This window comes from Dipodomys ordii, unplaced genomic scaffold (assembly GCF_000151885.1).
Source record: "Dipodomys ordii isolate 6190 unplaced genomic scaffold, Dord_2.0 Scaffold156, whole genome shotgun sequence".
In the NCBI taxonomy this organism is placed as follows: domain Eukaryota; kingdom Metazoa; phylum Chordata; class Mammalia; order Rodentia; family Heteromyidae; genus Dipodomys; species Dipodomys ordii.
The window spans coordinates 1,943,416-1,957,204 of record NW_012267372.1 but is presented as its reverse complement, the minus strand read 5'-3'; the positions used below and the strand labels follow the sequence as shown (position 1 = coordinate 1,957,204).

The window sequence follows — 13,789 nt, the reverse complement described above, 5'->3', positions numbered from 1 at the left end:
CAGCACTTAGGCCCTAATTTCAAGCCCCAAGACTAGGGAAAAAACCAAGGGTGGATCTGTTGGTCATACACAGGACGGCTCAGTCATGAAGCAGAAAACAGACTAAGGAAGGCCAAGTTTTAATGTGGGGAGGCAGGGAGCCTAGGGAGTGGGCTCAGGCAGAGGGACCCCTTGGCCCTGATCTTGGGCCAACAGTCGCAGAAGCAGGGAGTGCAGGGCCCGGCAGACAGGTGTGTAGCCCAGGCGACTGAGATGTAGGTAATCATACATGTCATGGTGGCTTATGGTGCCATCCGAGTGCACAAAGCCAGGGTCAGCATCCAGAAAATGGGCCCGTGGGTGGCCAGCCAGTGCTGCTCGAACTAGCTCATTCACCTGGCGGTTTTTCTCTCGAAGGGGGTTGGGGTGCTGGCCCCTTGGAAGCAGGCCCTGAGGAAGAACATCCATCTTAAGATAGCCTATCAGCATCTGGCTCTACATCTTTCTCTGTCAAACTGGCCACTTACCACCATGAACTTCCCAGCTGCCTGTTCTAGAGATAGCTGCTGCTAATATACCAGCTTCCACTGAGCAAGAATCTTATGAGTGCCAACCTCTTTCCAAGCACCATTCAGAAAACATGTTGACATCTACCAGTTGCTAGTGGCTCACACCTATAGTCCTAGATACTCAGGAGGTTGAGATCTGAGGACTGGGCTTTGAAAGCCAGCATGAGCAGGAAAGTCTGTGAGACTCCTATCTCCTAGTACACAGCAAAAGGTGGGATGTGGAAGTGTGGCTCAAGTGGCAAGAATGCCAGCCCTGCTGGGCACCGGTGGCTCACACCTGTAATCCTAGCCATTCAGGAGGCTGAGATCTGAGGATCATGGTTCAAAGCCAGCCCAGGCAGGAAAGTCCATGAGACTCTTATCTCCAGTGAACCACCAGAAAACCAGAAGTGGCGCTGTCCCTCAAGTGGTAGAGCACTAGCCTGGTGCGAGCTGAGGAACAGCATCCAGGCCCAGAGTTCAAGCCCGACAACCAACCAAAAAACAACAAAAAAAAAACTCTTATCTCCAATTAATCGCTCAAAAACCAGAAATGGGGGCTGGGAAGGTGGCTCAGTGGTAGAGCACTTGCCTTGCATGCCTGAGGCCCTGGGTTCGATTCCTCAGCACCACATAAGCGAAAAGAAAAAAGCCGGAAGTGGCGCTGTGGCTCAAGTGGTAGAGCGCTAGCCTTGAGCTGAAGAGCTGAGGGACAGCACCCAGGCCCAGAGTTCAGGCCCCAAGACCGGAAAAAAAAAAAAAACAGAAGTGGTGCTGTGGCTCAAGTGGTAGAGTGCTTAGCCTTGAGCCCAAAGAGGCTCAAGGTAGTGCCCAGGCCCTGAGTTCAAGCCCAACAACAGACACCCTCCCCATCCCTGCCTTGAGTTCAAGGCCCTGAGTCCATTCATCTATTCACTCCTTCCTTCTCTTCAGTACTGGGGGCTGAAGACCTTGTGAGGCACACCTCCAGTCCTTTTGGTTTTAGTCTGTTTTTGAGATAGCATCTCATTTTGACCAGGCTGGTCTAGAACCCTGTCAGCTGTGGGCTGCATCTAGGTTTTCACTATCCCTCCCAGCCTTTCTCACCAGTACCACGACTCGCGCCTGGGGCTGCCGCTGGTTCACCAGTTGCACAATGGCCTTGATGCCCCCGGTCACCTGCTCTGCTGTGTGCCCGTGGTTGTTGGTGCCCACCCAGACCACCACGATCTGTGGAAGGAGGTACACAAAGCAACATTAGCAAAGAAGGCCAAAGGTACTTTTGAGGAAGATTAATAAACATACTTTAGGACTCCCCCATCCCTCCCCCAATCCCTCCCTCCCAAAAAAAAAACCCCAACCCTCTCCTGCTCACCTTGGGCCGTATGTGTTCCAGTTCCCCGTTCTCCAGCCGCCACAGAACATGCTGGGTGCTGTCACCACCAATGCCAAAGTTAAGTGCGTGCAGGGGAGAGAAGAGTTCTCGCCAGATCTGTGGGGACAAAATGGTGTGGACACAAGTGCATCATCAGCACCAACCTATCACCCTCTGTCCAGTAATTAACCAAATACCACTACAGAAGAACTTTATGAGCCGGGCGCTGGTGGCTCATGCCTGTAATCCTAGCTACTCAGGAGGCTGAGATCTGAGGATCGAGGTTCAAAGCCAGCCCGGGCAGAAGAGACGGTGAGACTCCTATCTCCAATAAACCACCAGAAAACCGGAAGTGGCGCTGTAGCTCAAATGGTAGAGTGTTCGCCTTGAGCTGAAGAGCTGAGGGACAGTGCCCAGGCCCAGAGTTCAAGCCCCACAACCGACCAAAAAAAGAAAAGAAGAACTTTATGAAAACAGTCCGGTTGAATCTCAGCTTGAGCAAACTTTGGCTGAACCTCCTTAGGTGGAAAGACATTTATGATTTATCTGCACCCCCACCCCTTCCTGGATAACCATTAAAGTTCAACCAAAGCCTCCTATAAAGATGAAGGCTCTAGTTTAAGCAAACAAAGAGCCTCCCCTTAGTGAATCTTGCAAGAAAAACCTCATGACTTGGTACACACAAACCCAACCTGCCAAACTCAGAGCATACACTTTCTCAGCTGAGGAGCACTTAAAACAGATTCTCCAGCACTGGTGGCTCAGGCCTGTCATCCTAACTACTCAAGAGGCTGAGATATGAGGATCAAAGATGGAGGTTCCAAGCCAGCCTCAGGAAGGAGAAAGTCTGTAAGACTCTCATCTCCAATGAAGCACCAAAAAAGCCAGAAGTGAAGCTGTGACTCAAATAGTAGAGCGCTAGCCTTGAGCAAAATAAAATGAAATAAATCTCAGGAACAGCGCCCAGGCTCCAAGTGCAAACCCCAGTAATAGCACAAAAACAAACAAACAAAACACAGGCACTGCATTCTTCATACCTGGCTGTATGCCTCCCCAGTTACTCATCATACCTCTTACCCTGCCTGGCCTGGGTTCTGGGCCAGATGTGTCCATGAGGACACCAGGCCGAGGAGGAGCAGGAGGGAAGGGGCAGGCCTCACCTCGCATTGATGCATTAGCTGGACCAAAGAGTCCCCGATGAACACGACTTCGGGTTCCTTGTCTTTGCTGTCCGCCACGAACCGATGGTGCTGCCCCGGGGAAGACACGGAGGGTGTGGTGGGGGGTGTGGTGGGGGTGTCATGGGCATGCACAACCTCAGGCCCCGCCCCACCCACCCTGCTCCCCCGGGGAATGTGACACCCCAAGTGTCCTCAGCTTCCCCCTCCCCCAAGCACCGGATTCCCGGGCACCGCGATCGATCCCCGGGACTGTTCGCTCACCAGGGACATCCAGCGTCCATCGCCCTGCACGTCCTGCACCGGCGTGGGCTTGCTGGCCGGATTCTCCTCTCCGCTCATGTTGGGGTTCCAGACGAGCGAGTGGGGTGGACCCCGGTGTGCTCCCGGGAGGAGGTGACTCCGCCACGCCCACTCCTAACCTCTCGCGGCAACAATGGACGACCCGGACGCGCGCACTCCCGCCGAGGACGGAGGCCGGGACTCGACAGGGCGCTACCTTCTCCCCCGGGGCGGAAATCTTCACTTAGGAAGGAGGTGAAGTCGGGAACGTAACGCTTTCTTCCCCCCCCCGCGCTGGCCTCACAGTGGACTCGTCCGGCTACTCACAAGCGCACCCGGGCCCTGGGGGAGGGGCGGGCGAGACCATTTAACACCATGGCGGGGGGGGGGAGAGGGGAGAAACCATCACTGGCGTCCTGGGGAGGGATGAGGACCTGAAAAAAAAAAAAACAAAGGAGGTGGGGAACGATCTTAGCGCTTTGCGTTTGGGAAAAGCAAGCAAGCAAACAAACAAAACCGCTGGCTGGCGCGAGAACACTGCGGGAGGGCCCACCTACTGTGTGGAGGGGTGTGCCCCATTCACGTGGAAGGGCGAGTGGAGCAGTTCATTCCTGGATCTAGGGGAGGGGGGTGTTGGTGGTGGCTGGTCCGCACCTGGCTAGAAGAGGACGCTTCCATTTTCTACCAATGTGGGGGTGGAAGGTGGCAAAATCATGAAGACGCGTTCGGAGGCAGTGCCGGGATTTAGGGAACCTTATCAGACCGTGGGCTTTCCCAACCCAGAGCACCTACTATTCATTCATGTATTAACTATTCATTTTGTTGGTATGGGAGTTGAACTCTGGGCCTGGGCACTGTGCCTGAGCTTTTTTGCTCTAGCTTGGCACTCTACCACTAGAGCCAAAGCTTTATTTGGGGCTTTTAGCTGATTAATTGGAAATAAGAGTCTCATAGACTTTTCTGCCCCAGCTGGCTTCCAATCTCAATCCCAGAGCTCAGCCTCCTGAGGCATCAGTGCCCTGCGCTGTTGTTGCTTCTTTTCTTTCCTTTCCTTCCCTTCCTTCCTTCCTTTTTTTTTTCTTTCTTCTTTTTTTCCAGTCATGGGGCTTGAACTCAGCTTGGGCACTGTTCTTCAGCTCTTCAGCTCAAGGCTAGAGCTCTACCACTTGAGCCACAGTGCCACTTCTGGTTTTCTGGTGGTTTATTGGAGATAACAGAATCACTGTACTTTCCTGCCTGGGCTGGCTTTGAACCATGATCCTCAGATCTCAGCCTCCTGAGTAGCTAGGGTTACAGGTGTGAGCCACCAGCACCCAGCAAAAAAAATAAAATTTTAATGAAAAAAAAAAAGTCAGCTGGGCATCAGTGGCTCACGAGACTCCAATAAAGCACCATGAGACTCCAATAAAGCACCAGAAAACCAGAAGTGGCACTGTGGCTCAAATGGTAGAGAGCTAGCCTTGAACTGAATTGCTGAGGGACAGTGCCCAGGCCCAGAGTTCAAGCTTCAAAACAAACAACAACAACTAAAGACACCACAAGATCTAAATGGAACATAGAAGGTACAGAAGAAGAAAGGAAATTGGAGATATCTGCAAGGGCCCACGTCCAGCCTGGCACCCTTCCTGCAGATCATCTTGCAGATCTGTGGCCTCTGTTCCTCTCCCAACACAGAGGCCTGCTGATAATTTCAACTGGGTGTATCTGGACTCTCAAATACACAACCACAGCCAAGGTCATGTAAGGTTACGTCTTTCCAGCTTCCTGCTCCAAATTAACTTCAGAGTTCAACAGCTTTTCTAATCACCCTTTTCTCTGGGACCAAGTGGGAGTCTCAGTCTCTCCTAAACATCCTGGTTATTTCCTTGTAGCCTCTATCTATTCCTCTGAGGTAGACATATTGAGACATAAAGATAAGTCTTATTTATTGTGTTATTTTATGTATCAATCCACTTCCCCGGACCCAAGCCTGGCACCTAGTGTCTGCTGAACAAGTACAGTACTTGCTAAATTAATATTACATGAATGGGTCAGATCCTAGCCTTACTCATGTGTTGGAAGACAGGTCCAGATACAGAAGTCTGAGAGATCAAAGTTGTGATTGAGGGAGGTACAGGGGACCTCTAGGTGAGAAAGAATTCTCTGAGGACTAGAGATTTTCTAGAAGCAGCATCTTACCTACAGTTTGAAAGATAATGGAGATTGGTCAAGCAGGAGAAAAAGACACACAGACCTAGAGCTGCTAGTTCACACCTGCAATCCTAGCTACTTGAGAGGCTGACATGAGGAGTACAGGGAATCACACCTGGGAGACTAGTCCAGGCAGAAAAGTTCACAAGACCCCTCTCAACTCATAGCTGTGATGACAACTACATGGAAAGCTAATATGGGGAAGATTGTGGTCTCAGGCCAGCTTAGGCAGAAAAGTCCTTGAGAGTTCTAGTTCAGTGGACAGAAGCTGTGTGAAATGGTACCTACTTGTTATCCCAATAGGAAGTGGAGCATAAAGTGGGCAGATTGTACCCCCAGGCACATGCACGAAGGAAGACCCTATTGTAGAAGTTACCAATAAAAAGAAGGGTTTGGAAGCATGACTCAGCACTAGAGTACCAGCCAAGCAAGTGTAAAGCCCTGAGTTCAAATCCCAGTACCACCAAAGGAAAAAAAAAGGCACACTGTCCTAATAGTATTTATTAGGGGAAGCAGATACCTTGCATTAATTTACTTTTAAAATCTGAGTGGTTTTAGGGGACGGGTATCAGTGTGAGGGCCAATAGACAGGGAGAATGAGGGGAATATGGTCGAACTATTTTATATGCATGTATGAAAATAAGCTATGAGGGGCTGGGAAGGTGGCTCAGTGGTAGAGCGCTTGCCTTGCATGCCTGAGGCCCTTGGTTCGATTCCTCAGCACCACATAAGCAAAAAGAAAAAAGCCGGAAGTGGCGCTGTAGCTCAGGTGGTAGAGCGCTAGCCTTGAGCTGAAGAGCTGAGGGACAGCGCCCAGGCCCAGAGTTCAGGCCCCACAACCGGCCCCCCCCAAAAAAAAAGAAAGAAAATAAGCTATGACATCTGTTGAAAAAAAAATTTTTTTCTTGTCAGTTGTGGGGCTGAGCTCTGGGCCTGGGCGCTGTCCCTGTGCTTTTTAGCTCAAGGCTAGCGCTCTACCACTTGAGCCACGGTGCCACTTCCAGCTTTTTCTGCTTATACAGTGCTGAGTAATCGAACCTAGGGCCTCATGCATGCAAGGCAACCATTCTACCACTGAGCCACCTTCCCAGCCCCTGAATTTTTTTAACCTATTTATTTATTTTTATTTTATTTTTTAATTGTGAAAATACCATACAGAGGGGTTACAATTGCATGGGCAAGATAATGAGTACATCTCTTATCAAGCATTGTTGCCTCCTCCTTTGTTTCCCCTTCCCATCCCTTCCCATTTCCCACTCCCCCACTCCTCCCCCGCCCCCCCTAAATTTTTTTTAAAGAAGGATAAAGTAGAGCGATGGAAAGGGTGAGTTTGATGGGGACACATCATACACATGTATAGAAGTACTGTGAAATACCTCTTGTACAACTAATATATGCTAATAAAGAAAAGTTTGAAGCCTGGTGCCAGTAGATCATGCCTGTAATCCTAGCTACTCAGGAAGCTGAAAATCACAGTTCCAATACAGCCTGGGAAGAAAAGTCTGTGAGACTCTTTTTTGTTGTTGGTGGTGGTGGTGTTCATGGGGCTTGAACTCTGGGTCTGGGTGCTGTCCCTCAGTTCTTCAGCTCTAGGCAAGAGCTCTTCCACTTGAGCCACAGCACCACTTCCAGTTTTCTGAGTGGTTTATTGGAGATAAGAATTTTTTGGCCTTTCTTGCCTGGGTTGGCTTTGAACCACAATCTGCAGCTCTCAGCCTTGTGAGTAGCTAGGATTACAGGCATGAGCCACTGGCACTCGGCTTTGTGACACTCTTATCTCCAATGAACTACTCAGTAAAAGCCAGCAGTGGTGCTGTGGCTCAAATGGTAGAGTGCTGGCCTTAAGCAAAAAGAGGCTCAGGGACAGGACACAGGCCCTGAGTTCAAGTCCCAGGGCCAGCAAAAACAAAAGAAAAAAAGTTTGAGCCGAGTGCTGGCTCACACCTGTAATCCTAGCTACTCAGGAGGCTGAGATCTGAAGATAATGGTTCAGTCAGCCCAGGCAGAAAAGTCCAAGAAACTTATCTCCAATTAACTACCAGAAAACCAGAGGTGGCGCTGTGTCTCAGGTGATAGAAGGCTAGCCTTGAGCTGAAGAGCTGAGGTACAGCGCCTAGACCCAGAGTTCAAGCCCCACGACCGACCAAAAAAAAAAAAAAAGTTTGAGGGCTGGCCTAGCAAGTGCAAATCCTGAGTTTAATCCCCAATACCAAAAAAGAAAAGACAAAAAAAAAATTAAGGAAAATTTGAGCAGGCTGGGTGTGGTGGCACATGCGTGTAAGCCCAACACTCCAGAAGCTTAGGCAAGAGGATCAAAACTTTCAGGCCAACATGTCTTCAAAGACAAAAATGTGAAGTCTGATAAAATAGAGAGATGTGGGCTTGGAATGTGGCTTAGTGGTAGAGTGCTTGCCCTAGCATGCATGAAGCCCTGGGTTCGATTCCTCAGTACCACATAAACAGAAAAAGCTGCAAGTGGCGCTGTGGCTCAAGTGTTAGAGCGCTAGCCTTGAACACAGAGAAGCTCAGGGACAGTGCCTAGGCCCTGAGTACAAGTCCCAGGATTGGCTAAAAATAAATTTAAAAAAAACAGAGAGGTGAAAGGACAGTTTCTGAAGTAACACATAGTGGAAAACATATCTTCCACTCCATATCTACCACCACCACCAACAACAACAAAAAAGCCTCAGCTCATTCATTCACTCATTCATTCATTCATCAGGCACTGTTTCAAGTTATTTGTATCTAACCTGAATCATTCCATTTTACGAATAAGGAAACTGAGGCTCTGGAAGTAGAGGTGTGGGCTCAAGTGGTAGAACACCAGCCTCGAGAGGGAAAAAGCCAAACAACGAATACAGAGATCCTGAGTTCAAGCCCCAGTACCAAACAAAAATCCCGAGCCTCTGAATAGTTACAAACATACAACTGACTCCAATGTACCAGTTTAGGTATTTGAACCTAAGTAGTCTAGCTCTAACCCTAGTTCTGACTCTCCAGGAATCATCTCCACCGAGAGACCTGTGTGTTGGGGAGAGAACATGGACCTTTTCCTCGCACCTTCCTACTTGACCATCAGACGGTCCACCAATAGCTGTCTGAGCCAATCAGAATTCAGGAAGGGGTTGGCCCAGGGAGAACAGCCAATTGGCGAAAGGGAGGTGTCAAATAACACTGCGAGAGGCGGGGCCTATAACGGGCACTCAGTAGACCTCATCCTAGGAGTCTGAGTGCGTGCGTGTGGGCGTGCGGGCGCGTGCGCGTGCACGTGCAGGTATAGATACATACGTGCTTGCGTTTATATGTGCGACGACGTGAAGACGTGCGACGCGTCTTGAGGCCCAGACACGAGCTTGAGGTCCAGAGGAGCGCGGGCAGCTTCGAGGCGACAGGTCTCCTCACAGAAAAGAAGAAGCCATTGCTCTCCACGGCCACGTGGAGTGAGTGGGGTGGGGTTCGTTGGGACAGACGTCGGTGACGTGCCCCTCCCCCTGCTCCACCAACTGTGGGCCCCCCCCCAGCATTCTGTCTCCTGCCTTAGGACAACTGCCCCCCCCACCTGCCTCTTGCTTTAGGGCCTCCCCTCAGGACCAGTCCTGCATGCCCTGCTAACTCTCATCACCTTCTTGCCACCTTTTCTGTCTCAGAGGACATTCTCCCCACCCCACCCCACCCCCCTTTCAGGCTCTCCCACTCTATTGCTTTTCTGGACCATCATCGCTGTCCACTTGTCTGCATCATCCCACACCTCCTCCGCCCCTGGGGTTCTCCTCTGTCCCAAATCCTATTCTCATGCCCTAGATCCCTCCAATCATAGGATCTTTTTCATTTTTTTTTTTTTTGTCGGTCATGGTACTTGAACTCTGGGCCTGGGTTCTATCCCTGAGCTCTTCAGCTCAAGGCGAGCACTCTACCACTTGAGCCACAGCACCACTTCTGGGCTTCAGAGTGGTTTATTGGAGATAAGAGTCTCAAGGCCTTTCTTGCCCATGCTGGATTTGAACCCTGATCCTCAGATCTCAGCCTCTTGAGTAGCTAGGATTATAGGCCTGAGCCACCAGTGCCCAGCAGGATCTATCTTTTTAAGCTATTTTCCCAATCGATTATCTTCTCTCCATTCCGTGACATCTCTTCCTATGAGCCATCACTATCTCATCCTCTTCCAGGACTCCCTCCTTGGCCAGGCCTTTGTCAGTTGCTCTCTACTCACTTCCTTTTTCCCCCTCTTGTGTCTGAATGATATGCTTCACCCATCCCAACCATCTCTTAACACTTTGCTACTCATGCTGGCTTATCCATACCAGATGACTACTCTTATCTTTATCTTCCAGGACACCATGGACCCCCGAGGACCAGCCCCTCAGCCTTTCCAGCAATCTGAGAAACCTGGCCGTATCCGCCGTCGAAAAACGAGGCGGGAGCGGAACAAGGCCCTAGTGGGCAACCAGAGGTCATTGATCCGGCAGGATCCTCCCCTGTCCAGTCGAGATTTACCTATGGCCATCCAGAATCCTGTGGCCACCACTGCTTCCAAGTTTGTAGTCATAACCCAAGGCAGGCTGAGCCGAGAGCACCGAGGTCTTTTCAATCACGAGGTGAAATCTTTGGATGTGGCCAGGCTGCTAAACTCTGGTACCCTGGAATCAGGCAGTCCCCTGCTCCTCACCAGGCCCTCCCCCAGTCCAGGTCCAAACATCCAAGAATCCATCTTGCAATCAAAAGACAAGGAGACCCAGGTGCCTGGAGATTTGGGCACAAGCTCACCTATTTCCCCCAAACTCCCTGACTTGGGGGAACTGCTGAGGGAGCTGCAGTGTCAGCTGATTCTGCCACAGGCCTTCCCCAAGAGGAACCTGATGCAGGAGGCTAGGGATACCATCGTGGGAGCCTTACAGGCCCGCCATGGCTGTGTGCCTGACCTTGCCCTGGTGCTTCGAGGCTGCCAGACCCCTCTGCCAGGTGAACTCATCTCCTATCCCCGGCCTTCCCTTTTGCCTTCTCTGCTCTAGCCCAGCTGTTTCTCATGCTTCTGTCCTCTGTGGCAGGGACCAAGCCTAGGGAACCTGGAAGAAGAAGGACTACACTTTCCTGGATCAACAGCCCTGAGCAGGCCCCCAGGGCAGAGAGGCAGAGAAAACACCAGGGCAAAAAGGAGCTCACCTTTGCAATGTCTCATGCTCCCAGCTCTCCCACAGCAAACAGGGTGAGCCTGGCGCCACCTACAGGTCCCTGGCCACCCCCCTTGCCCTCGTTGCCATCACCCCCTGCGGCAACTTGGGGACCCCCAACAGCCTTTGACCTGCTGAAGAGTATCTGGCTAGTTGCTTCACCACCTCCTCCCCGATCCTGGGATATCGGACCACCTCAGCCCCTACCTCAGCTATCACCCTTGTTTCCTCAATCATCTGCTCTGGACTGGAGCCCCAGCCCCCCTGCCCCACTGCCCAGCCTCTCCTGGGTGGTATCCCAGAATAGTCCAGAAGCCTGGTCCTTTCCACCCATGAGATTGTACTGAGGGGAGTGTAGGTATCCCACACTCACAGGCACCTCAATAAAAGTAACTTCTTCAGTTTTTCTTTCTTTCTTTTGGTCTGTGATTGGAACTTGAACTTGGTACCTGATACTCATTAGCTGGTGTTCTACCACCTGAGCCATACCTCCAATTTTTTTGTCAGTCATGGGGCCTGGGCACCGTCCCTAAGCTCTTTTGCTCAAGGCTAGCAGTCTGCTGAACCACAGCTCCACTTACATTTTTTGAATAGTTAATTGGAGAGAAGAGTCTCAAGGGGATTTTCCTGCCCTGTCAGGCTTTGAACCACAATCCTCATATCTCAGCTTTCTGAGTAGCTAGGATTTTAAGTATGAGCCACTGGCTCCCAAATTTTTTTGTTTTGGCCAGTAGTGGGGCTTGAACTCAGGGCCTGGGCACTGTCCCTGAGCCTCTTTTCAAGGCTAGCTTCAAGTCTAGCACTCTACCACTTGAGTCACAGCGCCACTTCTGGCTTTTTTTGCTTATGTGGTCCTGGGGAATCGAACCCAGGGCTTCATGCATGTTAGGCAAGCAGTTTACCACTAAGCCACATTCCCAGCCCATATATATACATATATATATATTTTTTTTTTTTTTTTGGTTGGTTGTGGGGCTTGAACGCTGGGCCTGGCCCTGTCCCTGCACTCTTTTTTTTTTTTTTTTTTGGTCCGGTCATGAGGCCTGAACTCTAGGCCTGGGCGCTGTCCCTCAGCTCTTCAGCTCAAGGCTAGTGCTCTACCACCTGAGCCACAGTGCCACTTCCGGCTTTTTTCTTTTTGCTTATGTGGTGCTGAGGAATCGAACCCAGGGCCTCATGCATGCAAGGTAAGCGCTCTACCACTGAGCCACTTTCCCAGCCCTGTCCCTGAACTCTTCAGCTCAAGGCCGGTGCTCTACCACTTGAGCCACAGTGCCACTTCCGATTTTCTAGTGGTTTATTGGGGATAAGAATCTCACGGACTTTCCTGCCCAGGCTGGCTTTGAACCGAGATCCTCACATCTCAGCCTTCTGAGTAGCTAGGATTACAGGCATGAGCCCAATGCCCAGATATATATATATATATATATATATATATATATATATTTATTTTTTTTTTTTTACTGGGCAAGATCTCTATCACTTGAGCTCCAGGTGTCATGGTTCTCTTGATTTGCAATGAGCTGCTGACCCAAAAGAACAGCTTTCCTTGGCTCTGAGTTTTGGGCCATGATGGAGGGAAAGGTACTGTCACTTCAGGATGGAAAAACTTGGGCTTCAGTTAGTCCAGTACATATACCCACTGTGGCTAACTGGATATCCAGCTCTAATCTAGGGTGATGATGAGCCACAGACTGAGGGAGACTGGGACCCTATCCTAGTGAGACTCATAGTCCAGTAGTGAGCACATAGTGTCCAAACTCCAGGGGTTGCACATGAAAGAGATAGGTGCAGGGGCTGGGGAACCCAAGAGAAGATTGATGATTCTGTGGGGAAGTTGAGAAAGACCCTGTGTTTTTCAGTTTGCAAGGAGGCAGGAAAGACCACTTAGCGCAAGGGGGAACAGCATGCATAGAGACCTTCTGGAGAGCAAATAGGCTATGTGGCACCATTTTCATTTGGCCCGTATCCCTAAGCCATGCTTATCCCTGGAGTGAGTCACATCTGGGCCTGCCCTTGAGGGGCTCTTGGTCAGGTGGACACAGGGAACAGTGAGTGTTCAGGATCACAGTAGGAGTTGTAGGCAGATCAAGACTGAGTTGGACACACAAGCTTTTTTTCTTTCATTTATGATATAAAATGTTTGAACCAATTGCCTATGGTTAAAAATCAATTTTTCCGGCTGGAAGCATTTTGGCTCCATTTGGAGAGCACCAGCTGTGCCCAAGAACAGTAAGAGAGCATGGGCATGGGGTGAGGGGGCTCACACCTGCCATCCTAGCTACTCAGAAGGTTGAGATCTGAGGACCATGGTTAGCTGAGACTCTTATCTCCAATTAACCTCCACAAAACTGGAAGTGGCTTTGTAGTAGAGCCCTAGCCTTGAGCTAAAGAGCTCAGAGTCAGCACCCAGGCCCCATGACAGACCGAAACACACACACACAACCTCAAGGACAGTACCTAAGCCCTGAACTCAAGCTGAGGACAGGCACAAAAAAAACAAAGAAAAGAAAGCTGAGAGAGTGGAGAGGCCTAGGACCCAGGGAGGATAAGAGGCTCAGAGTTCGATTCCTAGCGCTAGCAATCAATCCCATACCTCTTGTCTCATAGAGACCAGGTTTCACACCCAGCCAAGAAGTGACAGGATAGGGGCAGACAGCCAGGGATGGTGGCTGTGGTGGGTGAACTTTGCTATCTCTGTGCTGTGTGACCCAGACAAAGTAGCTTGCCCTCCGTGCCTCTCTGCTCCCATCCCAGGACAGCAGGAATCCAAGACTCAGAGCTGGAGGTGGCCTCCATGGATGACAGGGCTAATCAGTTCTTTGGGGTCTAAACTGGGGGAGGTCAGGACAGAGCTTCAGATCTGGGCTCCTGGGCCACCCCCAAGCGACTGGAGGAGGTCCACACCTTTTTTTTTTTGGAAGGGGGGGCATGCAGACCTAGAGTTCAATTTAGGACATGGGGAACCAGAGATAACCAGGAGATACCCAGAGGAGAGGACCGGAGCGGCGGTGGAGTGACACACGCCGGGCACTCCCTAGACGGTTCCCCCTCTCCACCCCCCGTCCTAGGCGGGGGGTCAGGCTGGGC

At 50.7% G+C, this 13,789-nt stretch overlaps 2 protein-coding genes across 2 annotated transcripts; one reads left to right on the top strand and one right to left on the bottom strand.

The window, feature by feature from the left end:
* Nucleotides 1-101: 101 nt before the first annotated feature.
* Pafah1b3 (platelet-activating factor acetylhydrolase 1b, catalytic subunit 3 (29kDa)) lies at nucleotides 102-3,668 on the bottom strand. The gene is made up of 5 exons (XM_013032690.1): nucleotides 3,324-3,668; nucleotides 3,042-3,131; nucleotides 1,882-1,998; nucleotides 1,614-1,736; nucleotides 102-429 (listed from the first exon to the last, which is right to left on the bottom strand). The coding sequence occupies exons 1-5, from the start codon at nucleotides 3,399-3,401 to the stop codon at nucleotides 142-144; spliced, it is 696 nt and encodes a 231-aa protein (XP_012888144.1). The 5' UTR covers nucleotides 3,402-3,668; the 3' UTR covers nucleotides 102-141.
* On the top strand, nucleotides 3,573-11,046 carry Prr19 (proline rich 19). The gene is made up of 3 exons (XM_013032689.1): nucleotides 3,573-3,596; nucleotides 9,863-10,490; nucleotides 10,577-11,046. The coding sequence occupies exons 2-3, from the start codon at nucleotides 9,869-9,871 to the stop codon at nucleotides 11,044-11,046; spliced, it is 1,092 nt and encodes a 363-aa protein (XP_012888143.1). The 5' UTR covers nucleotides 3,573-3,596; nucleotides 9,863-9,868.
* The last annotated feature ends 2,743 nt before the right edge of the window (nucleotides 11,047-13,789 follow it).

Excerpts from the sequence above, each read along its gene's own strand:
- Pafah1b3 (XM_013032690.1), bottom strand. The coding sequence starts at position 3,401 with ATGAGCGGAGAGGAGAATCCGGCCAGCAAGCCCACGCCGGTGCAGGAC. Across the intron at positions 3,132-3,323 it reads ATGGACGCTGGATGTCCCTG|CACCATCGGTTCGTGGCGGA; the intron begins GTGAGCGAACAG and ends TCCCCGGGGCAG. Across the intron at positions 1,737-1,881 it reads TGGAACACATACGGCCCAAG|ATCGTGGTGGTCTGGGTGGG; the intron begins GTGAGCAGGAGA and ends CTCCTTCCACAG.
- Prr19 (XM_013032689.1), top strand. The coding sequence starts at position 9,869 with ATGGACCCCCGAGGACCAGCCCCTCAGCCTTTCCAGCAATCTGAGAAA. Across the intron at positions 10,491-10,576 it reads CTGCCAGACCCCTCTGCCAG|GGACCAAGCCTAGGGAACCT; the intron begins GTGAACTCATCT and ends CCTCTGTGGCAG.